Source organism: Rhineura floridana, chromosome 8 (assembly GCF_030035675.1).
Source record: "Rhineura floridana isolate rRhiFlo1 chromosome 8, rRhiFlo1.hap2, whole genome shotgun sequence".
In the NCBI taxonomy this organism is placed as follows: domain Eukaryota; kingdom Metazoa; phylum Chordata; class Lepidosauria; order Squamata; family Rhineuridae; genus Rhineura; species Rhineura floridana.
Genome location: NC_084487.1, coordinates 14,972,308 through 14,997,672, shown reverse-complemented (window position 1 = coordinate 14,997,672; position 25,365 = coordinate 14,972,308). Strand labels below are relative to the sequence as shown.

Sequence of the window (25,365 nt, the reverse complement as noted above, 5' to 3'; positions counted from 1 at the left end):
GAGAGGGCATGAGTTAGGGAGAGTGCTAGAGGCTAGACTAAAAGGACTGGTGGGGCAGATTAGGCATGCAGACTGGACACTCCCCACTCCTGCTACCATTGCCATCTTGGCCTCTTTCATTAACTTTTAGGAGAAGTTTAAAATAATGGGACCTTTGATCTTACCATGAAACTATCTTCTACATGCATATGCACAGGATAAATTCCTGCTTACTCAGGCAATTGATGGCTGAAATACCTGTCCCTGGCCACCCTGTGATGATTAGTTTTGAGAGTGATTGCCTTTAGGAGCTTTTACAGTATTTTTAGAAGGTTGTTTTTTTAAAAAAATTAGAAGTTTTAATTGTATTGCTTCAGTTTAGATATGTTTGCCTCACTGGGCTTCTTTGGTGGAAGGGGAGGTATAAATTTAATAAATAAAAAATCTCAGCTTTTGGGTAGTCCAGCTTTAGGCAGTAATGTCATTGCACAAGGTCTTTTGACATCTCAGATATACAGACTGGCTCTCAAGAGCCAAATAAAATGGAACTTTGACTCTGTCCACCTTCTTGCACTCAGTTGCATCTCAGCTATCTTGGAGAATGACCATACTGAGAGAGACGCAAGATCTGCCAAGAACTTGCGATTTGCAAGAGATCTAACACCAGCAATTCAAGCAGAAAACTGTGTCCTGCACCTCATTGGTTATTCTTACACATAATGTTACCTGTCTCGTTTTTGCAGAGGTTTCGATGAAAGGAATTCCATAACTTCTAGATAAGTCCTGAGCTTGTTTTGTGTCTACAGTTCTCGAAGGCAAGTCGCATTTGTTCCCTACTAGCACCATGGGGACATCTTCAGAATCTTTCACTCTTTTTATTTGTTCCCTGGGGAAAAAAAGAAGAAGAGAGGAGTGAGAGGCCACTTTAGTGCAAGAGAAAATTTGTGGCATTGGTGCAGTTACACCTTGAAGGAGGGGAAACTAAGAGATTTTAAAAAACAAAATGAAGAGAGATGCCCTTTAAATTCATCTGTTTCATCTACTGTGAAGGTTTTAATCTGCATTCTAGAAAGCCAGTGTGGTGTAGTGGTTGGCATGTCGGACTGGGACCTGGGAAACCAGGGTTCAAATCCCCAACTCAGCCATGAAGCTCATTGGGTGAGCTTGCGCCTGTCACTGTCTCTTAACCTAGCCTACCTCCCAGGGATCTTATGAGGACAAAATTGGGTGGGAGAACCATGATTATACACCACCTTGAGCTCCTTGGGAGGAAAGGTGAGATCTAAATGTAATAAATAAAATAAACTCCAGAGTTCATTGATTTATTTTATTTATACAGTTATTTATGCACCACTAACTTGTACAGAAAACATGCAAGAGGTATACAGCAAATGTAAAATCGCAGTAAACGTAAGAAAAATATAAAAGCTTAACACTTCATAAGGAACCAAACAGGTCTGTCAAGTCTTCAAAAGATGTTTAAAACTGCAAGAAGTGAGGGTGCTTGGCAGATTTCCATTGGGAAGGCATTCGACAGCCCTGGAATGGCTGCACTAATGCTAAATTTCTCATATATACAGAGTAGCCTCATTTACATAGGGGACAGTAATCAGCATTCCTCCAGCATTCCTTAGTGATCAAGCTGGGATATAAGGGCTCACAATGAGAAGACATGCAACAGCAGACCACCGCTTAGCAGCACAGCGCATTGTTTGTGCATGCAGAAAGAGTCCCAGGTTCAGTTTCTGGTATCTCCAGTTACAAAGGACGTTGAGTAGCATTGCTGCAAGACACTCGCATCACCCAAGCGAAGTGGCACAACTAGAGATGTAAAATTTCCAGAAATTTTGAAGCCATGGAAAAAAACTTTTTTTTTTCTGGTTTCTTCAGAAAAAAATGGAAATTTTCAGACAAATTGAAAAAATGCAATATTAGCATTTCTTTTACAGATTGAAAGTCACTTTGGTACTTCAGGAACATCAAATGTAATTATGTACAAGTTGGGTTGGCATAAAATTATCGCATTTGGTATATTAAAAGTACATTTTATTCCAACAATTATTACAAATTGAATTTATTTTCTGAAATTTTTACTTTTTTTGTAACAAATGGATCTACAAGATCCTGAATTGTAAGGAACACCTGAACTGTAAGGAACCTCTTTCGTTTTGCCAGTTTATGAGCAGGCAAAAAACATTTTTTTAAAAAACAGAAGAAACCATCAAAGTCAATAACAAAGAAAATTATTTATGTCTCCGCTAGTCTTCCACAATGTCAAGCAGACATAAAGCATCCATTCCCATAAAAAGAACTGAGAAAAAAGGGGGGGGGGACCAAGCTTCAATGAAACATTGTATTCATCATGCTAAAATAAAACATTCCATAATCCATTTTTTCTTCATTTTTTCCAGTTTTCCAGAAAACCCCCCAACAAAGGCTTTGGAAAAAAACAGGGGGGGGGAATTTCCCCCCAAAATTTTTCCAGTTTTTTTCTGGGCCTTCACATCTCTAGGCACAGCCCAGGAACAGTTTTACTATCTTATCTGCTTGGAGAGCCTCTGTTGCCAGTCACAGGAGTGAGCCTCGAGTTAGATGAAGAGTAGGGATGGGGCACCTTAGGCCCGGGGGCCAAATGCAGCCCTCCAAGCCTCTCTAGCTGGCCCTCAGCACTCTCCCCAGACCACGCCCCCTCACACTTTCCGTGTTTTCATCCGGCTAGGATGCGCCCGTGAACACAATGGTTTTTGCTTGCCCAGGTGGAGGATAGAGAAGGATGTGTGTAGAAAGTAGCCTACAGTACTAAGGTAACATTCACATTCCTTGCTCCACCCACTTTTGCCTCGGGTCACGCCCACCTTGAGCAACGCTGCCCCTGAAGGTTGCCCAGAAGGGAATGCAACCCTTGGGCTGGAAAAGGCTCTCTTCCCTACCCCTCCCTAGAGGGACTCTGTATCATGTAGCTTCATCCGTTCATAAGCTTCCCTGAAAGAGGCAGCTTGTCCTAGCAAGGTGCCGCCAGAGGACAATGTCTGATCTCAGCCGGGGGGGGGGGGAGTTCCACAGGCTTGGGCCCACAACCCTGAATGCATGGCTCCCAATAGTTACAAGCCATGCATCTGTGCCACGGAGGTCCACTAACAGAGACTGCCCCCCCCCCAAGATTTCAGTGCTCGGGCCGGGAAAGCAGGGATCAGGCAGTCCTTAAGATATCCTGGTTGCCATGTCTCGGTGGCTGGAGCCAACACCACGCTGGCAATGGCTGCAAGATAAACTCCCACGGAGCGGGGTGGGGAGAGAAATCACATGAGAAGCTGGCTTTCTGCCTTATACCAGGTGAGAGTATTTGCTCCTCTAGCCCAGCATTGTCTACTCTGACTGGCAGCAGCTCTCCAGGGTCTTTCCCCATCACCTCCTGCCTGATCTCAGAGGCAAGGGACTGAAGCTGGGACCTTCCGCATACAAAGCATGTGCTCTCCCACGGATGTTTGGCCCCTCCCCATGTTGCTATTCACAGAATACCCTTCGACTGGGAGGCTGATAAACGTTTGCCATAGGTGCTTGCTAGCATCAACAAAGAATTGCCTCCAAGGGGCCAGGCAAGGAAGGTCCAGAAATTGTGAGCGAGTTTGGGGTGGGAAAAAGTGCTTTTAAGGTGCAATGCCGCTCCTTCAGCAGGGTAGAGAGCAAATGGTGAAGCAGCTCTCCAGGGGAGCCAAGAAGAGCCACTGGCCCTCTCAGCTTTGCTGCGCTGTGCTCCACCTTCTGCCAACAGGGACCTCCACATGCACGGCTCAAGATACATGCAGATGAACAGGCTGCTGAATCACCCTATGCAAAGTGGAATGCCCCCGCTGTTATGATGCAAGTGCTGACCTCATCCAAGGCCTGGCCTTGTGCAGCGCTCAGGCGGCGCTATCAGAAAACGGAGCTCTGATGTTGCTTCAGCGACAGCCAGCCTCAGGAGCAACAGTTCTGTCTTGATCAGAAGCTCCACCTTACTGGAAGGTGCCTCTTCTAGCAGTTTTTTTACTTCGACTCCAGCCTGTTCTAGCCGTCTTTTACTCCGACGGAATAGAGAGTCGGAGGCTTCAGTGATGGGGTCTTTCAAGTGAAAAGGCAACATCCTTGAGCCGGTGCAACTGGTACCACAGGTTCATGTTGCAGATATCATGCTTCTGCGTGTGGCCCTTCATGCAGTTCCCCTTCGGACTCAGATCCCTCAATCTCATCCCCTGAAGCAGGGGCATCCGGTCCCACGGTCATGACACCCGGTCGAGATAAAGAGCATGGCTGCGACAGAGCGCATCACTTACAACTGCAACTTGTGGGCAGGGCAGTGGGAAGCAGCGAGTGGGATGGGCTCTCTTTGGCTCCTGTGGGGTATCCATGCCACAAACTGAACTCAGGTTTGCCCAAACACCTAGGAACAAAATTGCAGTGCTTGCCACTTGTGGCCTGAATACCCAACAGGTATGTGTGGCTAGGCACGAGAGCAACATCATCATTTACTTACATATTTATTTATCTGTCATTACATTCTTATCTTACTCTTCCCTCCACAAAGTTCAAGGTGCCAGTACATGGTTTTCCCTCTTCCCATTTCATAGTCACAACAAACCTGTGAGGTAGGTTAGGCTGAAAGCCTGTGACTAGTCCAAGGTACCCAATAAGCTTCATGGCTGAGTGGGGGATTTGAAGTCTGGTCTCCCAGGTCCTACTTAGTGCAACACCCTAACCACTACACTACTCTTCTTCAACCTTGGATCCCCAGATGTTGTTGGATTACAACCCCCATCATCCTTGGCTATTGGCTAAATTGCCTGGAGATGATGGGAGCTATAGCCCAACAACATTTGTGGACCAAAGGCTGAGGAACAGTGGTCTAGAACACCAAAGTCCACACACATGCTTCTAGGACACCCACAAAAAGAGTACAAAGGCAAGAGCCACCTCCCATCAAATGCCTTTAGCAGCCAGTAATAACAGTTCAGCCTTCATCAACCTGGTGCTCTCCACATGTTTTGGGCTATAACTCCCATCAACCTCAGCCAGTCTGTAATAGATGGGCACCGCCTGTTGAAGAACAGTGCACTATACCACACTGGCTCTTTGCATGGATGGATTGTATCATGTGGATTTTTCTTCATCTACACGCAGATACACCTTAATTGGTGGTTCTCCCATAGAAAGAGCCTAGAACCCACAGAGTCAAGTAGTTCCAGTTTGCAGAACTGCATTTTAACTAAACAGTAGAGAGAGAGCAACCAACAAGTTGACCATACTGACAAAAACAGCTACTCCAAAACAGCCTGAAGGTCTCCGCTGTTCAATGTTCAATGTGTTTCATTTAATTTTTTTTTTTTCCGTTTAACTTGTTGCTGATTTTATTGTAATTTTATTGTAATATTGTATTTTAATCTTGTTTTGTTCACCGCCCAGAGAGCTATTCGCTATGGGCGGTTTAAAAATGAAATACATAAATAAATAAAAATAAATAAATAAAGGCTATTCAGTCTGGCAACCCTTCCATCTTGGGCTATGACATCATGCAACAATTTAGCACATCCAGCGGATGCCACCAACCTGACAGACCTTAGCCTGCAATCTTCCTTGGGCAGCGGCTGGGTAATTGGATGAAAAACACGTGAGGAGGGGAGGCAGTTACACAACCACAACTGCCTTGCTGGCCCATTATCGCTTTGTATGGCTTTCATCAGCACACGAATCCCGTGATCCGTCGGCTCTGGAGCCCAGATAAAAATAACTCAAAAGGCTGCTTTTAACTTGAACAGATAAAGAGGGGTTTGCTGCAATCACATGGCAAGTCTTCAAAGGCTTGGTGATTTTTTATGTGACGCAAATCACAACTGTAGTCAGTTCCTAGTCTCAACACCCTTCTAAATTAACATGCATTTAAGGCAGCTGCTGGCTGGCAAGGGAGGGCTAGAAAGCATTTCGTCAGAGCCAATCTGTGTATTAGGCAGAATTAGGGGATTAAGAAACACAGTAAGAATACAGGTCTGGGGAATGCATTTTTTTTTTATACTCATAGGAACATAGAAGGCTGACTTATGTGGAGTCCGGTTTTGCTTTATCTAGCTGTATATTGTCCACGCCAGGTGTGGGAACCAGGGTTGCCAGGTTCAGGGCCTGAGACTGATCCTGTATCTTTAGGAGAAGAGAAAGTCAGCCCAGTGCAGGTGTTCTTGCAACCCTGTAATGGGAAAAACCACATGGTGTAATTCTCCCTTTCCTCTGCACAACTTTTAAAGATACAGATACCACTTGTGCAGGTGATGGCTCCTCATGGGTCCAGAATATTTGGCCTTTTTTCTGATGTGATGACAAACCATTGTTTGTCATTATGAGAACAAGTCTTGGACTCACACGCTCCCCCCATTCCTTCTCCTCCTTCACACACGAGATGAGCTGAGAGACTGAAACTTCTGCTGTCACTTTCAAACTAACCACAGTTTATTATATTGCAACCTGGGAAACTATGGTTTGTTCTAACCATACTGAGTTATAGTGCATTAAGATATGAAACAACATGCCAATGGCTCCACCATTACGCACCTTCAAACAGGTTTCTAAGAGGTGTTCATCCCGAGTCGCATTTTCTTGATAGTATATTACACTTCTGTGTTTGATCCGCTGCTGAATGTTTTAATCTGTTTTAATGATACCATGCTGGGTTGAATGTTGCTTTTCCTGCTATCTCTGTTTTGCTGCTGTTTCAGTACTACTGATTCCCTGTCGTCTTTCACATTGTTTTATGTCGAGGTTTAACAACATAAAATGTGTTTTTATATTCATATTCTGGAAAGCTGCCTTGTGAAAGGCCTGCCCCTAAAAATGCAGCCCTGGGCTCCTGCTAAAAGGAAGAGTGGGATATAAATCTAATACATCTTCATCATCATCATCATAAACCACTGTTTGGTAGGCTAGTTTGTTTTAAGAGTTAGAACAAACTGAATGGACTGTGCAGGCTGAAGGAGGTGTGGCTGTGCCATTTCTGGATGCTCCTCTAAGCCCAATGCTCTTCAACCTTGGGTCCCCAGGTATTGCTAGACTACGACTCCCACCATGCCTTAGCATTCGCTAAGTTGGCTGGGGACGATGGGAGCTGTAGGCCAACAACATCTGAGGATCCTGGGTTACTGCTCTAGCCATGCAAAGCAATAACAGGAAGGTGATGTTACATATGCATAACCCTTCTCACATTGTTATCTCCAATTGCCGAGAGAATTTTATTGCTGGGTAGCCATATAAATTGAGTAAATAATATTTTTTTTAAAAAAAACCTCTCTGCAAAGAGAAAGCTAGCAAAGCAGGGACCAGCCTAGTCTAGAACTGCTCTCCTTGCTATTCTAAGTATTGCAGGGACTTGTATGTTTTTTTTTAAAGAAAAGAAGTGGGACAACATTTCTCCCACCTGCAGCCTGAAATGGTACATCCTACTCCCCTCAGGATTGTACCATCCCATTCCGCTACATGTGTGGATCAGGCCTTAAGTCAGGGGCTTTACAAACAATGAGCGGCACCAGACAAAAAAAAGCAGCTGCTGGAACATCAACCCAAGTGAAGCTTACCTATAATGATGAATGTCTTCAAAAGATTTTGTGTTGTTGATAGCAAATACACATAAAAAGCCCTCGCCCGTCCTCATGTACTGGTCCCGCATCGCACTGTACTCCTCCTGACCGGCTGTATCCAGAATGTCCAAGAGGCAGGTTTCGCCATCAATTACTACTTGCTTCCTGTACGAATCCTGAGACAGGTGGAAAGAAAAAGAAAAACACTTTTTGATTATGTATCTATCCATATAACATGAATGGTGGCAGAATTCCATGGGGCGGAGGGAGAGGCACAGCAGGAGCGAGGCAAGCGTGGTGAGGGCATGAGGCAAGCAAGGATGGCAAGACGGGTGGGTGAGCAAGGCAGGGTGAGTCAAGCGAGCAAGGAAGGTGAGAAAGCAAGGCGGCCCGGGCAAGCCACAGAGTAACAGTCAGGACAGCCCGGGGTAACTCCCCATCACCTGTCCTGCTCTGCTGTTGGTGTCCCCCCCCCATTTCACCAACAGTCTTAGCAGCAGAAGGCAAGGAGAAGAGAGAGCGGGATGGTTGCTGAGGTGTTGCAGTATCGCTTGCCTCGGCCAGCCGCCTCCCTCCTCCTCCTCACAGGAGAGGATCCAAAGGGAAGGTGAGGAGCAAATTTGGTGACCCATTGGGGGGGGGGAGATGAGGACATTTGGCGATTGGTTTGGAGACGAAGAGAAGAGGAAACCTGACAACCCAGGGAGGGGGTAGGGCGACCTCTGGGGGGCATGCAAAGTGCACGGGGCAAAGCCCCTAGTATACATGTGTATATATTGCACTTAATTTCAAAGGACTGGCACCAAGTCTATAAAATCGAACGGACCCATCAGACCTGACAGGTCAGGCCTGGTAGCCTGGAGGCAGGCAGGTAGGCAGCTCAGCAAGAAATCAAGCGGCGCTTTCGGTGGCCGGGGTGGTACCACCGCTTCCAGTCCTGCAGAGATCAGGTGACACGATGAGCCTACAAGGTTCTCTCTGTGGCCTCATTCCGCTATGCAATGGGTTGGTTTGCATGTCACGGGAAGCCAAAATATGCATGTGAATCTGAGGTTCCCAGAGAGAAGCTGACGGCTGCTTTGTTCCTCCCTAGGCTTTTTTACTTGTGCATCATGCTGACCTAAGCCAAGGTTTAGCTTAGTATGCCGTCTCAACCCAGCTCATGGTTAGGCTCTCTCCTCACTAATCACGAGCTGTAGCCAAGAACATCAACCCTAGGGTGCAGCTTGCAGTTAGTGAAGAGACAACTTGCCCACGAGCCCAGGTTTCTGCAAATCTGAGAACATTGGAATAGCCCTGCTGCATCAAGCCAGGAGCCCATCTAGTCCAGCATCCTGTTCTCAATGTAGCCAACCAGATGCCTATGGGAAGCCTGCAAACAGGGCCTGAGAGCAAGATCATTATCCCTTCCTGCCATTTCCAACAACTGGCATTCAGAAGCATTTACTGCCTGTAACTACCACTGTGAACCAGGACATTGCTTCTCCTGACTTATGGCAAAATGGGGGGATATGATACTACACAAGGAGGTGATTTAGCCTCAAGAGCTTCTGGTTGCTGATCCTTATTTCAAGTGACCCTCCAGCCCCTGTCACTTTTACATACCCCTGATTACGTTTTTTAACCATTTCATTCTGGATCTGCCTGGAGCATTGTCTAAATTCTCCTAGAGAACTTTCATAGAGACACTCAACTCACTATCAGTCATGCAGAGTTGTTATTTTTGTGGATCTGTGTCTTTTAACACACTCACTCACACACACACTTTCTCCCTCCTTCCCTCCTGGGCAGCATCACAGTGCTGGTGCCAACAGCAACACACACAAATAGGATTTGAGGGATCCCTTAACCCAAAAACCTTCAGTGAATCCCTGAACCTTTGGGGATGCAGGGAAGCAGATCACCCCCACCTCTCACACACACAGAAGAGGTAGGGTCCCCATTTGCCGCTAGGACTGGAATCAGCTAGAGAAATGCACCTTTTCCAACAGTCTTCAAATGCTAGAAGGGAGTGAGAAATAGGACCCTGACAGCTGCCACTCCTCTCTGCCTCCTCTGCATGTCACGGAAGTTACTAAGGGGATCAGGGACAACCTCTCACTTCTAACTGTATACTCCAAATGTCTCCCAAGTTCCCAGCACAATGCACAGAATTTGCAGAATTTGTGCGCAGCACCTAGCACAAGGGGAAAGACCGACTCCCATCCCCCCCTGGTCTGTGCAGAAGATTCAGAGGGAGGAACATTTTCATCTTTATATACGGGGCTCAGGACGATCAGAGGCAGCATGAGAGGACTGGTGCTGCCTCTTGAACGTCCGGGATTTTGCATTTTGCATTTATTTCCATTTATACACCGCTTGCTATCTCAAAGATCTCAGACCAGTTTACAACACACACAATAAGGAATATAAAAACTATGTCAAATTTACATAACACACGAATGTCCATATGCACAACACAATATGAACAAATGTATTAGTTCCCCTTGATTCGACACTAAAGACATTCAAGAGGCAGCTGGACAGCCACCCATTGGGGATGCTCTATGTTGGATTCCTGCACTGAGCAGAGGTTTGACTCGATGGCCTTTTAGGCCCCTTTCAACTCTACTATTCTACGATTCTATGAAATCAAACAGTATTACGAGGCAGTATATAAAATTACAACACATACTCATACAGCCCCTCAGCAGATTTCACTCACCATCTATTCCAGACAAGCACTGCAATCATTCACTACCCTCAGACATGATCTCAATCAACCAGCCACTCAGAGATAAAGCACACACACTCAACAATGTTGCAAGTCACTGCCATGCATAAATATGCAAAATGCTCTCATGCTTTGTGAAAAACCGTGAATTGCAGCACTTTGCTGGTTGCAAAGGCCTTGCCACCTAGAATCATAGAATAATAGAGTTGGAAGGGGCCTATCAGCCATCAAGTCCAAACCTCTGCTCAATGCAGGAATCCAAGTTAAAGCACACCAGACAGGTGGCTATCCAGCTGCCTCTTGAATGCCTCCAGTGTTGGAGATCCCACCACCTCCCAAGGTAATTGGTGCCATTGTCATAACCCTGTAACAGTTAGGAGGTTTTTCCTGATGTTCAGCTGAAACCTGGCTTGAGCCCATTATTCCATGTCCTGCACTCTGGGATGATCAAGAAGAGATCCAGACCCTCCTCTGTGTGACAACCTTTCAAGTACTTGAAGAGTGCTATCATATCTCCACTCAGTCTTCTCTTCTCAAGTCGAAATGTGCCCAGTTCTTTCAGTCTCTACTCATAGGGCTTTGTTTCCAGTCCCCTGATCATCCTCATTGCCCTGCTCTGAACCTGTTCCAGTTTGTCTGCATCCTTCTTAAAGTGTGGTGTCCAGAACTCGACGAAGTACTCAAGATGAGGCCTAACCAGTGATGAATAGAGGGGAACTAGTACTTTATATGATTTGGAAACTATGCTTCTGTTAATGCAGCCTAATATAGCATTTGCCTTTTTTGCTGCCACATCGCACTCCTGGCTCATATTCTGCTTGTGCTCAACAACAATTCCAAGATCCTTCTCGCATGTAGGATTGCTGAGTCAAGTATCCCTCATCTTATAACTGTGCATTTGGTTTCTTGTTCCTAAGTGTAAAACGTATTCCTGTTAAATTACATTCTGTGGCCCCTGGCCACAACACCCAGTCACTTGAAAGAAACATTTGGAAAAGTAAATGCTGGGTCTCAACTAGGCACATTATGCACAAAAGGCATGATGCTATGGACAAGTCTGGGCATTATTACAGCACACACACGTGAGAGGATGGCACTGAGCGGTAGGACCATGGGCACCGAGCATTGCAAGACCCTGGCAAACATATAAGAGGAAACAAACATGGGGAAGACCATCACTCAAGGGCAGGACACATGCTTTGCATGCAGAGGGCCCCAAGTTCAATCTCTGGCATCTCCAAGTAGGGTTGGGAAAGACCCCCACCTGTAATCCTGCCAGTCAGTGTAGACAATACTGAGCTAGATGGACTGTTGTTCTGCCTCAAGATAAGGGAGCTTCTGATGTCTCTTCCTTCACAAACAGTAGCTACTGTTAGGCAAGATGGCTGGCCCCCTTCTGCAGAAGGGCCACACCTCAGTGGAAGAGCATCTGTTATGCATGCAGAAGGTCCCAGGTTCAATCCCTGGTGTCTGTAGATGCGGCTGGGAAACCCAGAGACCCTAGAGACCTGCTGCCGGTCAGTGTAGACAATACTGAGCTAGATGGACCAGCAAAGGCAGCTTCCTATGGGCCTAAGGGCACACCACCATTAACTTTTATCTGTGCTCCAATGGAAGGCTAAGCGGGAGCTCAACAACCTGCATGTGCATACCTACATATGCATACCAGCATGCATCCATCCTAGTCCCACATTGCCTACCATGCACCTCGTGGGTGACAGGTGCTCAAATCACTTGTAAACTATTACTGCACTGGTTCATACCAGAGGCAGTGTGGTGTAGTGGTTAGAGTGTTAGACTGGGACCTGGGAGACCAGGGTTCTAATCCCCACTTGGCCATTAAGCTCACTGGGTGACCTTGGGCCAGTCACTGCCCCTCAACCTAACCTACCTCAGAGTTGTTGCGAGGATAAAATTGTATTATTTTATTTATTTATTTATTACATTTATACCCCACCTTTCTTTCCATGATTGAAACCAAGGCGGCTTCCATATGGTTCCCAGGCAGTCTCCCATCCAGGCACCCACCAGACCTGACCCTGCTTAGCTTCAGTAGGGAGCTGGCCTCATGTGCCTTCACAGCACAGCCTAGGGAGAACTATGTCTGTACACCACCTTGAGCTCCTCGGAGGAAAGGTGGGAGATAAATGTAATAATATATAAATATAACAGAATCAGCCCAGCATTTGGCACACACAAAGTTTACAAGAGGCAGCAAGTTGGATCCAAAGAATGGTAAGCGAAAGGAAAATAACCACATTCTGCAAACGCAAGTGTGCCCAGTGTTACAGCAGACAGGCTCTTTAAGCAGTTTGTCATGCTCCTGTTTACAGAAGAATTTGCACAACGTGTTACACAAAATGGAACCTCTTTGGATTTAATTTCACTTTTCATGCACAGCACCACCGCCAAGTGTAAGATGACCTGTTTTCTCCAAACGTTTCTATCTTCTAAAAATGTGCTTGGCTGAACTTGGGTCCTGTAAGATCCTAAAGCATTCCAGCCACAGATCTTCCCACAGCTGCAACAAGAGCTTGGGTGAGAAGCAGCATTTCTTTAATCTCTCTCATTCAGTACTGAAAGCATCTTGATTACATAACCAAAACAGAGGAGCAATTATATAAACGCTGCAGGCCAAAACGGATCAGAACGCCAGGATTTCAGAGTCCTTTCACCCATGACACACCTACAAGAATTTTGTGTACATTTCACAGGTATGACATAACCCGTCTTGTTTCAAGAACATTCCACTCCAGGTAGGGGAAGCAGAGACAGAAAAGTGGTCTGGGATGAGTGTTACTGGAAGGATATTTCAACGACAGCAGTGAAGGAAAGGAAAATGCACAGCAGGCCTCGCCAATTGCCAAGAAAATCCAACACGGTCACATTTGACTTCAAAAGAGGAAACTTCACAAAAATGAGGGGATTGGTAAAAAGAAAGCTGAAAAACAAAGTCCAGAGGGTCACATCACTCGAAAATGCTTGGAAGTTGTTTAAAAACACTATATTAGAAGCTCAACTGGAGTGCATACCGCAGACCAGAAAAGGTACCGCCAGGGCCAAGAAGATGCCAGCATGGTTAACGAGCAAAGTCAAGGAAGCTCTTAGAGGCAAAAAGTCTTCCTTCAAAAAATGGAAGTCTTGTCCAAATGAAGAAAATAAAAAAGAACACAAACTCTGGCACAAGAAATGCAAGAAGACAATAAGGGATGCTAAAAAAGAATTTGAGGAGCACATCGCTAAGAACATAAAAACCAACAACAAAAAATTCTATAAATACATTCAAAGCAGGAGACCATCTAGGGAGACAATTGGACCCTTGGATGATAAGGGAGTCAAAGGTGTACTAAAGAACGATAAGGAGATTGCAGAGAAGCTAAATGAATTCTTGGCATCTGTCTTCACAGTGGAAGATATAGGGCAGATCCCTGAACCTGAACTAACATTTGCAGGAAGGGATTCTGAGGAACTGAGACAAATAGTGGTAACGAGAGAGGAAGTTCTAAGCTTAATGGACAATATAAAAACTGACAAATCACCAGGCCCAGATGGCATCCACCTGAGAGTTCTCAAAGAACTCAAATGTGAAATTGCTGATCTGCTAACCAAAATATGTAACTTGTCCCTTGGGTCCTCCTCCGTGCCTGAGGACTGGAAAGTGGCAAATGTAACGCCAATCTTCAAAAAGGGATCCAGAGGGGATCCCGGAAATTACAGGCCAGTTAGCTTAACTTCTGTCCCTGGAAAACTGGTAGAAAGTATTATTAAAGCTAGATTAACTAAGCACATAGAAGAACAAGCCTTGCTGAAGCAGAGCCAGCATGGCTTCTGCAAGGGAAAGTCCTGTCTCAGTAACCTATTAGAATTCTTTGAGAGTGTCAACAAGCATATAGATAGAGGTGATCCAGTGGACATAGTGTACTTAGACTTTCAAAAAGCGTTTGACAAGGTACCTCACCAAAGGCTTCTGAGGAAGCTTAGCAGTCATGGAATAAGAGGAGAGGTCCTCTTGTGGATAAGAAATTGGTTAAGAAGCAGAAAGCAGAGAGTAGGAATAAACGGGCAGTTCTCCCAATGGAGGGCTGTAGAAAGTGGAGTCCCTCAAGGATCGGTATTGGGACCTGTACTTTTCAACTTGTTCCTTAATGACCTAGAATTAGGAGTGAGCAGTGAAGTGGCCAAGTTTGCTGATGACACTAAATTGTTCAGGGTTGTTAAAACAAAAAGGGATTGCGAAGAGCTCCAAAAAGACCTCTCCAAACTGAGTGAATGGGCAGAAAAATGGCAAATGCAATTCAATATAAACAAGTGTAAAATTATGCATATTGGAGCAAAAAATCTTAATTTCACATATACGCTCATGGGGTCTGAACTGGCGGTGACTGACCAGGAGAGAGACCTCGGGGCTGTAGTGGACAGCATGATGAAAATGTCGACCCAGTGTGCGGCAGCTGTGAAAAAGGCAAATTCCATGCTAGCAATAATTAGGAAAGGTATTGAAAATAAAACAGCCGATATCATAATGCCATTGTATAAATCTATGGTGCGGCCGCATTTGGAATACTGTGTACAGTTCTGGTCGCCTCATCTCAAAAAGGATATTATAGAGTTGGAAAAGGTTCAGAAGAGGGCAACCAGAATGATCAAGGGGATGGAGCGACTCCCTTACGAGGAAAGGTTGCAGCATTTGGGACTTTTTAGTTTAGAGAAAAGGCGGGTCAGAGGAGACATGATAGAAGTGTATAAAATTATGCATGGCATTGAGAAAGTGGATAGAGAAAAGTTCTTCTCCCTCTCTCATAATACTAGAACTCGTGGACATTCAAAGAAGCTGAATGTTGGAAGATTCAGGACAGACAAAAGGAAGTACTTCTTTACTCAGCGCATAGTTAAACTATGGAATTTGCTCCCACAAGATGCAGTAATGGCCACCAGCTTGGACGGCTTTAAAAGAAGATTAGACAAATTCATGGAGGACAGAGCTATCAATGGCTACTAGCCATGATGGCTGTGCTCTGCCACCCTAGTCAGAGGCAGCATGCTTCTGAAAACCAGTTGCCGGAAGCCTCAGGAGGAGAGAGTGTTCTTGCACTCGGGTCCTGCTTGTGGGCTTCCCCCAGGCACCTGGTTGGCCACTGTGAGAACAGGATGCTGGACTAGATGGGCCACTGGCCTGATCCAGCAGGCTCTTCTTATGTTCTTATGCTCTTATGTTCTTATGTTCTTAATTTGGTTGAAGTCAGTAAAGCTATTAAACAAATTAGAATAACAAAGCTAGTGGACCTAATTGGATTCCTGCTCAAAACTTTAAAGAAGGTGGGCCTGAACTTATGCAACAACTTCGTAAGCTCATCAAAGAGATCTGGATGAGGGAGGAGATCCTGGAAGACTTTAGGGACACCATAATTATCACTCTTTTCAAGAAGGGTGATAGAAGAGATTGTGGGAACTATCGAGGCATCTCTCTTCTTGCTACCACAGGTAAAATCCTTGCAAGGATCCTCACAAATCACCTCCTACCTATCTCAGAAGATATCCTCCCTGAATCCCAAAATGGTTTCCGCCCTTCCAGGGGGACAGTGAATATGATCTTCACTGCACGACACCTTCAAGAAAAATGCAAGGAGCAAAACCGGCCTTTATATATTGCATTTATTGATCTGACTAAGGCCTTTGATACTATGAATCAAACTGCTCTCTGGACCATCCTTCTGAAAACTGGATGCCCTGATAAATTCGTCAATATTTTGCAACCCTTATTCATCACACCTTCACAAGAACATGACAGTGACAATTTTGGATAACAATGGCTTTCAGAGCAATCCATTCAGAGTCGGATCAGGCGTAAAACAGGGTGCGTCATTGCTCTGACCTTATTTGTTATTTTCATTGCTATGATTCTACACCTTAATGAGGAGAAACTTCCTACTGGTGTGGAAATCATATATCGAACAGATAGAAAGCTTTTTAATCTCAGTAGACTGAAAGCAAAAATAAGGTAATCACAACCTCTGTCATAGAACTTCAATATGCCAATGATAATGTAGTCTACGCACATTCAGAGAAAGACCTTCAAACTATTCTAAATGTCTTTGCAGAAGCATATGGAAAGCTTGGCCTCTCGCTTAATATCAAGTGCTTTACATTTTAAAAAAAAGTAAGTTCACAAAAATCCAAGATGAATGACTCCAACTCAGTCCTTTCTAGCATTTCCCCCCAATTGCAGTACTGGATCTCCTTAATTACATGTGCCTACCTCCAATCTCGTTTGACCAATCAAATGCCAGGGTGCCTGACACCCCCAAAGGCCTTCCAAGAAAGAAGGTGCCCAGAAGCACCAACACCAAGAAAGTTCTGGGGAGAGGGGGAGGACATTCAAAGGAGGGAAGTGGTACTTCCACCACCCAGAGTGGCACTTCCCATGCACTTAGACAGATTTCATTCATGCTCTGGCGCAAAACCCATCACTCAATTCTATGAAACATATGTAAGATAGGTTCTGGGTACACTGTGCCCACATCTGGGGCAGGGGACGGTTTAAGAAAGCAGAAAATTGCAGAGCCAAGGGGAAAAAAAACTTCTGCTGAGTTCATGAACTTATGGGGTGAGCCACTTCCAGAAACTGCAGAAACACTGACCTTTCTTTGGAATTCGGCAAGATAGTCGTCTGACCAGCAGAGGGCACTCTGTTAACGTCTGCTACATATTTTTATTTCAGGGGAAGGCTGTTATATAGACACTGCAGATAGGGCAATATTATTGGATTAATGTCCTGCTGGTTTCGGAGTGCCTGTCACTGCTTTGTATACCAATTCTGCTAGCTATTTATTTATTTTATATCCTGCCCTTCCTCCCAGTAGGATCCCAGGGTAGCTGTTATAATTGATTTTTAAAAGAATTATTATTATTGCTGCATCGCCCTTTATCAGTTGTGCACCTCCCTGTGCACTAATGTGAAAGGAAGGGTGGTATACAAATGCATTATAATTTCAGTTTTCGAAAGAGTACCCCTATGGGCCTATTTCTTCAGGAGAGGCGCAACTCTGTCCCATGCAGGCTGCCTACCTATCCCCCAGACTCATGATCTGCTCACTCACCGTACCACCATCTTAATTTATTATTACTATTAGTATTATTATTATCTCCAAGCGACTTACAATATTAAAAATAAAAACAAATATATCATAGTAGTATAGTAGCAAATTCAGAAGTCCCTTCATGATAGTCACAGCCACACCTCTCCCTCCCTTTTTGCTGCTGGTTTTAGAATGAGATGCTTGTTAATGGCTTCTCCCACAACAACCAATGTACCTAGGAACTAATCAGCATGAAAGGGGAGAGTGTTAGCTAATGAAGAGTCTTCTCAGTGGCTGATTCGCCTCCTTTTACTCTGGCTCCAATCAGCAGGAAAAGACAAGGAAGCATGCTAGAAGACTCTTCTCAGTGGCCAACACACTCAGCTTTCATGCTGATTGGCTCATAGGACGCTGGAGACATAGGGACCCTGCTGGGACCCTGCTCCCAAAAAAATAAGGGGTCTGAGATACCCGAGACCCTGGACAACTACATCCCTGATTATATTATAAAGAACAAAGAATAAAACAACAGCAACACCCCCATACAGCCACAGGAAGCTTGGACAGCTTATTAATAACACAACAACATAATCTCAGTTGCCTGGGGGGGGGGGGAATGAAAATGGACTGCCTTCAAGTTGATCCTGGCTTATGGCGACCCTATGAATAGGGTTTTCATGATAAGCGGTATTCAGAGGTGGTTTACCATTGCCTCCCTCTGAGGCAGTGACTGGCCCAAGGTCACCCAGCGAGCTTCATAGCTGTGTGGGGATTCAAACCCTGGTCTCCTGGGCCATAGTCCAGCACCTTAACCACTACACCACACTGGCTCTGGGGGGAAAAATACATCTTTTTACAGAATTTACACAAGTGTTGTTAGTTACATGTAAAATGGTCCTTCACAGTAGGCTTGTTCACATGTTACACTGAACACAGGTACAGGCTGACTCTACACATATACAAGTGTTTGTGTGAAAAAAAGTGTGTCCTTGTTGATCTGTAGTACTAGGAATTGTTCAACTGTTGTGTGCGCACAGATACACAGCCTATACATTTAGTGAAATTTACATGGGAATAACCATACAGCACAACTGTTTAGGTACACAGATTGTACACTCGTTGAATGCAGTGCATGAATACCACTATTCAAATTGCCAAGAAGTGGGGCCTGCCACCGTGGTTGTCCCTGGTCAGGGGTTACTTCCTCCATGTGGTAGATTTTTAGAGCATCTGAACCAAGTGTACAACATAAACGGTCCCAGTTCTCACCTCAGCCACAAGCTCACCCAGTGACCTTAAAGAAGCCGCTGCCCTCTCAGCTTCAAGCCTCCCATTCTGGGGATATTAACACTGCTCTAACGTACAGGGCTGCTGTAAGGATTACTGAACATCACAGGGCCCTCTTGGTAGCTCTCTACCCTCAGATGTTTGAGGGGTGGTGGTCTAGGAGAGGGCTTTCACTTTGGAAGCCCCAAAACTAGGGGATTCCCTCCCTACAAAGATGTGTCTAGCACCATCCCTGCCCAGCTTTCGTCCTATACTGAAGATGCACCTCTTTAGGCATTTTTGTGGTTTACCTTATAATTGTTAATTAATGCATGATTTTGGTTGCATGTATGTGGTTTTTATTTGGTTTTAGATTGTACTTCTTGTGTTGTTGTGTAACTCACCCTCGGATCTTAGGGTGAAGAGTGGGTAATAATAACAATTATTTATTATCATCATCATCTTCAGGTTTTTGTTTTTTTTAAAAAAAACACCAGCTTTTCAAGCTGAGAAAGACAAAGTTCAGGACTATGGTATGGCTGGTGTTTTACCAGCTCAGAAAACTTAAAAAAAAAATGTTGTCTTTTCTTTGCCTTGAGATTTAGAATAAAAAAGACGGAGGAGCTAGGATAGCCATGTTGTGCTGTTTTTAGTTGCGTGCAGGGGAGGGGGGGGAACACGCCTCTGCATTGCCCAAGAAACAGGAGACTGAGGAAGGGAAGGAAGGAGATCATGGAGGTGAAATTGGCAGGAAAGATATTGGGGAAGGGCCGTAGCTCAGTGGCAGAGCATCTGCCTTGCGTGCAGAAGGTCCCAGGTTCAATCCCCAGTATCTCCAGGCAGGGCTGGGAGAGACTCCTGCCTGAAACCCTGGAGAGCCCCTGTCAGTCAGTGTGGACAATACCGAGGTAGATGGATGAACCAATGGTCTGACTCAGCATAAGGCAACTTCCTATGTTCCTATGCATACAGGGCCCTTGTGCTGATGGCCACATCAGAATCTATAAGTTGACATAAACTTTTGAGCAACAGTATCGGCAGCAGCAGCATCTATTGCATTCAGTGACACAGCGACATTGGAGAACAGGGATTGGGAAGGTGTGGCCCTCTGGATGTTGCTGGACTCCAGCTCCCATCAGCCCCAGCCAGCATGGCTAATAGTCTGGGATGTTGGGAATTGTAACCCAACAACACTTGGAGAGCCATAGGCTCCCCATCCCTATTGCAGATTAAGCAGGGGGGGTGACACTTTTACGTGATCCCGAAGAACAGTTAAAAGAGTCTGGGGGGGAGGGGATGGAATTGCAAGAGAAAGTGGAAAGGAAACTAAACTATCTGCAGGTTCCCAGACCATGCAAAACCCTGCCCAAACAGGATTTTGCTGCCCTGCCCTGCAGACCGACCCAGTTTCTGGAGCAACGCTTCAGTCAGCATCCGATTGTGCAATCTCTGTTCAGAGACCCCCTTTACAAGAAGGGCATAGAGTTCAGAGCCAATCGATGCCTCAGCCTACGAGCTACACTATCCACTTATTTTCAACCGTTTTATCAAGTGAACATAAAGAAGGCAGGGCAAGGTTTCTGCCCTGATTGAGTTTACATAGTCTAGCAGATCACTCTACAGAGAGAGCCGCGTTTCAGCAAGGAAAGGATGACAGAGGTACAAAGCAAGCAAGAGGGTTGTGACCATGGCAACAGCAGAGCACCGACTCCAAGGCAGGTAAATGAAGCACCAGCCCATTGGGATTTTACTCAAGAGACCAGGCCATGAGGTTTCTCCTCTAAGCTTTCCTTGATTTTAAGAGTCTGCCCAAAAGGACTGCCTTCTGTGCCACCGCTGTCTGACCTGTGCAATTTGAAAACGTGGTTTGAAGCACCTCTACAAATCCATGATCTGGATGTTAGCACTAATCAAAATTTATACAAATATCATGGTAAACTATGGTTTAAGGAAACATGGAAATGGAAGAAGGAATCACCACCTGAGAAGAGAGGAGCTAGTGTACAAGCCTACAGCACATTTCCGATCTTGCAAACCATAGTTCCTCCTAACCATGGATTGACAGATCATCTGAACCAAACCAGTGGCTTATACGACGTCCACTGAAAGAAAAAAGCTAAAAATATAGCTGGTATTACAATACCTGTGATACGATTCCTGTAAGGAAGCAGCTCTGACTAATGACTCATTATCCCTAGCTGTATATCACCAGTAATAACCTTACTATTGTGCCTCACATTGAATTGTACCTCCTTTAATTTTTCCTCTAGATGTGCACGCATAGACAAGAGGAAATATAGTTCCAGGAGTATTTAAAAAAACACTAGTGGTATCTACTTAATGTGTATAGGTATAGACTAGAGACATTTCATTCAAGAACTTATTATTTATTATCACATTTATGTCCCACTTTTCCTCCAGGGAACTCAAGGTGGTATACATGGTTTTCCTCCTTCCCCATTTCATCCTCACAACAACCCTGTGAGGTAGATTAGGCTGACAGACAGGGATTGGCCCAAGCTCACCCAATGAGCTTCATGGCCAAGCAGGGATTTGAACCTTGGTGTCCCAGGACCTAGTCTTGCAGGTCCTAGTCCAATACTCTAACCGCTACACCACACTGGCTCTCATAAGATGAAGTGTTGAACTGACTTTCAAGAGATAGTTGCATGTGATGAACGAAGTGTCAGACTTGGCCTTAGGTTATGTGGGTGATGCTGGGCCAATCGCTGCCTCTTCGAACTCAATCTACCTTGCATGGCTGTTGTGAGGATAAAATGGGATACCCCACGCAAGTCATGTCGAGCGCCTTAGGAGAACAGAAGGATACAAGTGTAAGGAATAGGAAGAACATTGGCAACACCAGTGGGAGGGCCTTTATCAGGAAGAAAGCTCTCAATCTGAAGTCAAACATCACGTCCTTAACTAGCTTACAAGTCTTGAAGGGACAATGGCGAGTGAAGCAGGAGGATTACAAAGCCATGTAATAATTTAACTATCAAGACCACATTGTGTAATCTTCCAGCCCAAGGCTAGTTGAAGGATCATACAAATCTGCAGCTATCTGATAAAACCAAAGCGTCCCAAGCAACCGCATTTGTTCCCAACTTGGTCTTTTCTTTATCTCAAGACACGCTTGGATGATTTTGAGTGGGAAGCCTGGAAGCTTCATGGTATCAGTCACCTGAGCAGCCCCAATGAACTCAGCAGCCCAGCCACGCAGAGATGGCAGCTAGCACACAGAAAGAAATCATAGGAACGTAGGCAACTACCTTATACCGAGTCAGACCAGTGGCCCATTTAGCCCAGTGTGGTCTACACTGACTGGCAGTAGCTCTCCAGGGTTTCCGGCAGGTGGACATTAGCAGATGCCAGCCCAATAGCAGATAGTTCATGAGCAGGGACATTCTGGCTATATCCGGTTCCGGTAAACCCCTGTATTTGCTAGTTAGCTAAGAAAACTGATGTTGCATTCCTGGCTATTGTGGCTAACAAACAGTGACAGACTTCTCCTGCTCGTATTCCTATCTATCTCTCTTTGGGAAGGGCAGTAGATCAGTGGTCGATCATCTGTTTTGTATGCAGAAAGTCGCATGTTCAAGCCCTGGCATCTCCAGGTATAGATGGGGAAAGCCTCCTGTGTGGATCCCTGGAGAGCCACTGCCAATCAGTGCCAACAATACTGAGCTAGATGGACCACAGACCTCACTCCGTAGAAGGCAGCGTCCTCCGTTCATCCATTTAATAAATCAATCAATCCTGAATTTGGCTCCTGTGGATAGGCAGAAGGCTGGTCTGGCTTAGCAAGACAACTTCCATACCTTCTTTATAAATGTCTACTTTAAGGTAAGCTTGAATTTATACATCAGGAGCTCAATGGCTTTTCTTCCTCAGCCTTTGGAGTTGTGTGCCTTCTTCACCTGCCAAAAAGGTAAACTCTTTATCTCACCTGCCAGCTTCAGAAATAGTTCCAAAATGGTCCAAAACAAGAAAATTAAGGAGGCGGGAAGCAAACTTAGCTTGTCTGGTACATGGTTATTTCTACCATCTCATTCTCCTGCATTTGTAGATGACGCCTAGAAGAGACTGTCCCACCAACGGCCCTCTGGCGAGTTTGGATCTGGGGTGAGACTTGAACTAGGGATTTCTTTGTTCACTCCCCTATTCAGTCTCTTGGCTACCACATTATAATATCACAGCCTTCCTCAACCTTGGCTGGTTGGAGCTCGATGGGAGTTGTAGTCCAACATATCTGGAGGGCACCAGGTCAAGGAATGGTGCACTATCAAAATCAGACCCAGCTCACCCATGCCTTCAGAAGCTCAAGAGTTAACTGGCACATCACCATGCAACATGAGATTTCCCTGGACTGTTTGAAGACTACAGCAGGACCAAAAAGCAATGGTGTTCCACAGGTAAAGACAAGCAAACTTGGAAGATCCCACTTTGCTCATACCAGGGATCACCCCTTTTACATCTTTGCCAAGGCTCTACTGTACTCTTATTCTTCAAGAGCCTTCCCTCCGCTAATTTAAAAGCAGAGACCATGTTTGTTCTTTCGCTTAATGATAAGTTAAAAGACATAATTGTGTGACAGTATATTCTCACAATTCAGAAAGGTGCCTCCGTCTTCAGACATGCTATTAAAAACCTTTTTGTTCTGCAGGGCTTTAAAAACAAAAAAGATCAAGCTTTATTGCCTCTATACTAGCTGTTCGATTCTGTTTTAATATTCTTTTATGCTGTGTACGTCATGATGCTCCTTTTTAAAAATGTTTTTATTGCCTAGGTTGTAAGCTGCCTTGGAAAGGTTTTAGCTTGAGAGAAAGGGTAAAAATGAATTAAATAAAAGAGAAACAAACAACTCTGCCAGTAGCGTGGGTGCAAAGTAAAAAGTGACAGGATTTCAATTCCACAAAGTTCACGCGTATGCATTTACGTGCATGTGCACTAGAGACGGCATACATCCATTCACTGCTCAGAGATTTAACTTAATGACAACACTAGCAAATCATATTAACACATATTGGGGAAGGGGCTGTAGCTCAGTGGGAGAGCACCTGCTTTGCGTGCTTTCAGTCCCCAGCGTGTCCAGGTAGAACTGACAATGTCCCCTGCCTGAAACCCTAGAGAGCCACTGACAATCAGTGTAGGGCACCCAGGAATATAGTAGCAAATTCAGAAGTGCAGGATCCCTTCATGATAGTGACACCACACCCCCTCACAGCCACACCTCCTCACTTGCATGCTTGCTCTGTCACCATCTCCACACTGCTGAGTCCTTTCTACGTGCGCCTTCTCCCACAATAGCGGATGTCTCTAGGAACCAATCAGCATGAAAGGGGCATGTGTTGGCTACTGAGAAGAGCCTTCTCAGAGGCTGACTAATCTCCTTTCACCCTGATTGGCTCCAATCCGCAGGAAAAGTCAAGAGAAGCATGTTAGAAGATTCTCCTCAGTGGCGAATACACTCCACTTTCATGCTGATTGGCTCGTAGGACCCTTGAGACAAAGGGACTCTGCTTGGACCCTGCTCCCCGAAAGGTAAGACACACACACCCCGAGACCCCGGATGACTACACCCCTGAAGGCACCTTTTTATGCTCATAAAAGACAAAAATACAGAAAAGAAGGACTATATTCGCGTACTCTTGGTAAACAGGGACATATGCAAAAGCCCATCTCAAAGTGCCAAAAATATGTTTATGCAAAGGCATTAGCGCTGAAGCATCTTGGACAGCTCCTTGAAATTTTGGACTAAAACCCGGAGCAGATTCCACTGCCCCACTGACATGGGGCCACCAGGCACTACTACTACTACGGCATATAACCAAGGGGCCTGCAATTCACTGCAAATTCAGGGTGTGGATGAGGCAGACAAATCCCAAAAATATTTGACTGTGCTGGTGTCAAAGATATAGGCTTCAAATAAAAATCAGAATGTTGGGTTGTCTCCAATGCCAGTCCTACGCAGAGGAGGAGTTGTTGTTGTTGTTATACGCCTTCAAGTCAATTACGACTTATGGCGACCCTATGAATCAGCGACCTCCAATAGCATCTGTTATAAACCAGGCTCACTAAAATTAATGAATCTAAGTTAGCCATTTCCAATCACTTCAGTGGGTCTTCTCTTGAGTAGGACTGGCATTGCATACAACCCATAATGTTAGTGGGGGTTGCACTTATCAGATTTATTTTTAACGGAATTGGTAAGGAAGGCTGGGCTTTGAGGCATCAGGGAATAATGCTTGCTCTGTTCCAATCCTGCCCGAGTGGAAATCCTGAACTGCTTTCTCCTATCCACAGGGTCCTTCTTTCTTGACTCCTTTCCCATAAATTTACATAGGAACATAGAAACTGCCTTATCCCTATCCCAAGTCAGACCACTGACCCACATAGCTCAATGTGGTCTACACTGACTGGCAGCAGCTCTTCAGGGTTTCAGACAGGAGTCTGTCCCTACCTGGAGATGCCGAGGACTGAACTTGGGACCTTATGCTCCTTCTAGGTAGAGCGGGATATAAATTTAACAAATAAATGAAAACAGAATGCATGCAAACCAGATGCTCTACCGCTAAACTACGACCCTTTGCCATGTTTACATTTACACCCCACTTGCCTTCCATCATGGAACCCAAGGCACCATACATGCAGTTAGCAGTCAGTCACCCATCCAGCCACTGACTAGACCCAGCAAGGCGGTGGTTTCATCCACCTCCAAGCCATCCATCATTGG

General features: G+C 45.2%; 1 protein-coding gene across 4 annotated transcripts in view; it reads right to left on the bottom strand.

Moving 5' to 3' along the window:
• Positions 1 to 25,365, bottom strand: part of KRAS (KRAS proto-oncogene, GTPase) — a 55,805-nt gene that overhangs the window by 15,691 nt on the left and 14,749 nt on the right. For all 4 annotated transcript variants that reach the window (XM_061638367.1, XM_061638364.1, XM_061638366.1 and 1 more), the window contains 2 exons: positions 7,572 to 7,750; positions 706 to 865 (listed from right to left, as the gene is read on the bottom strand). In XM_061638367.1, coding sequence (XP_061494351.1) covers positions 706 to 865; positions 7,572 to 7,750 — 339 coding nt within the window. The remainder of the gene's footprint in view (positions 1 to 705; positions 866 to 7,571; positions 7,751 to 25,365) is intronic.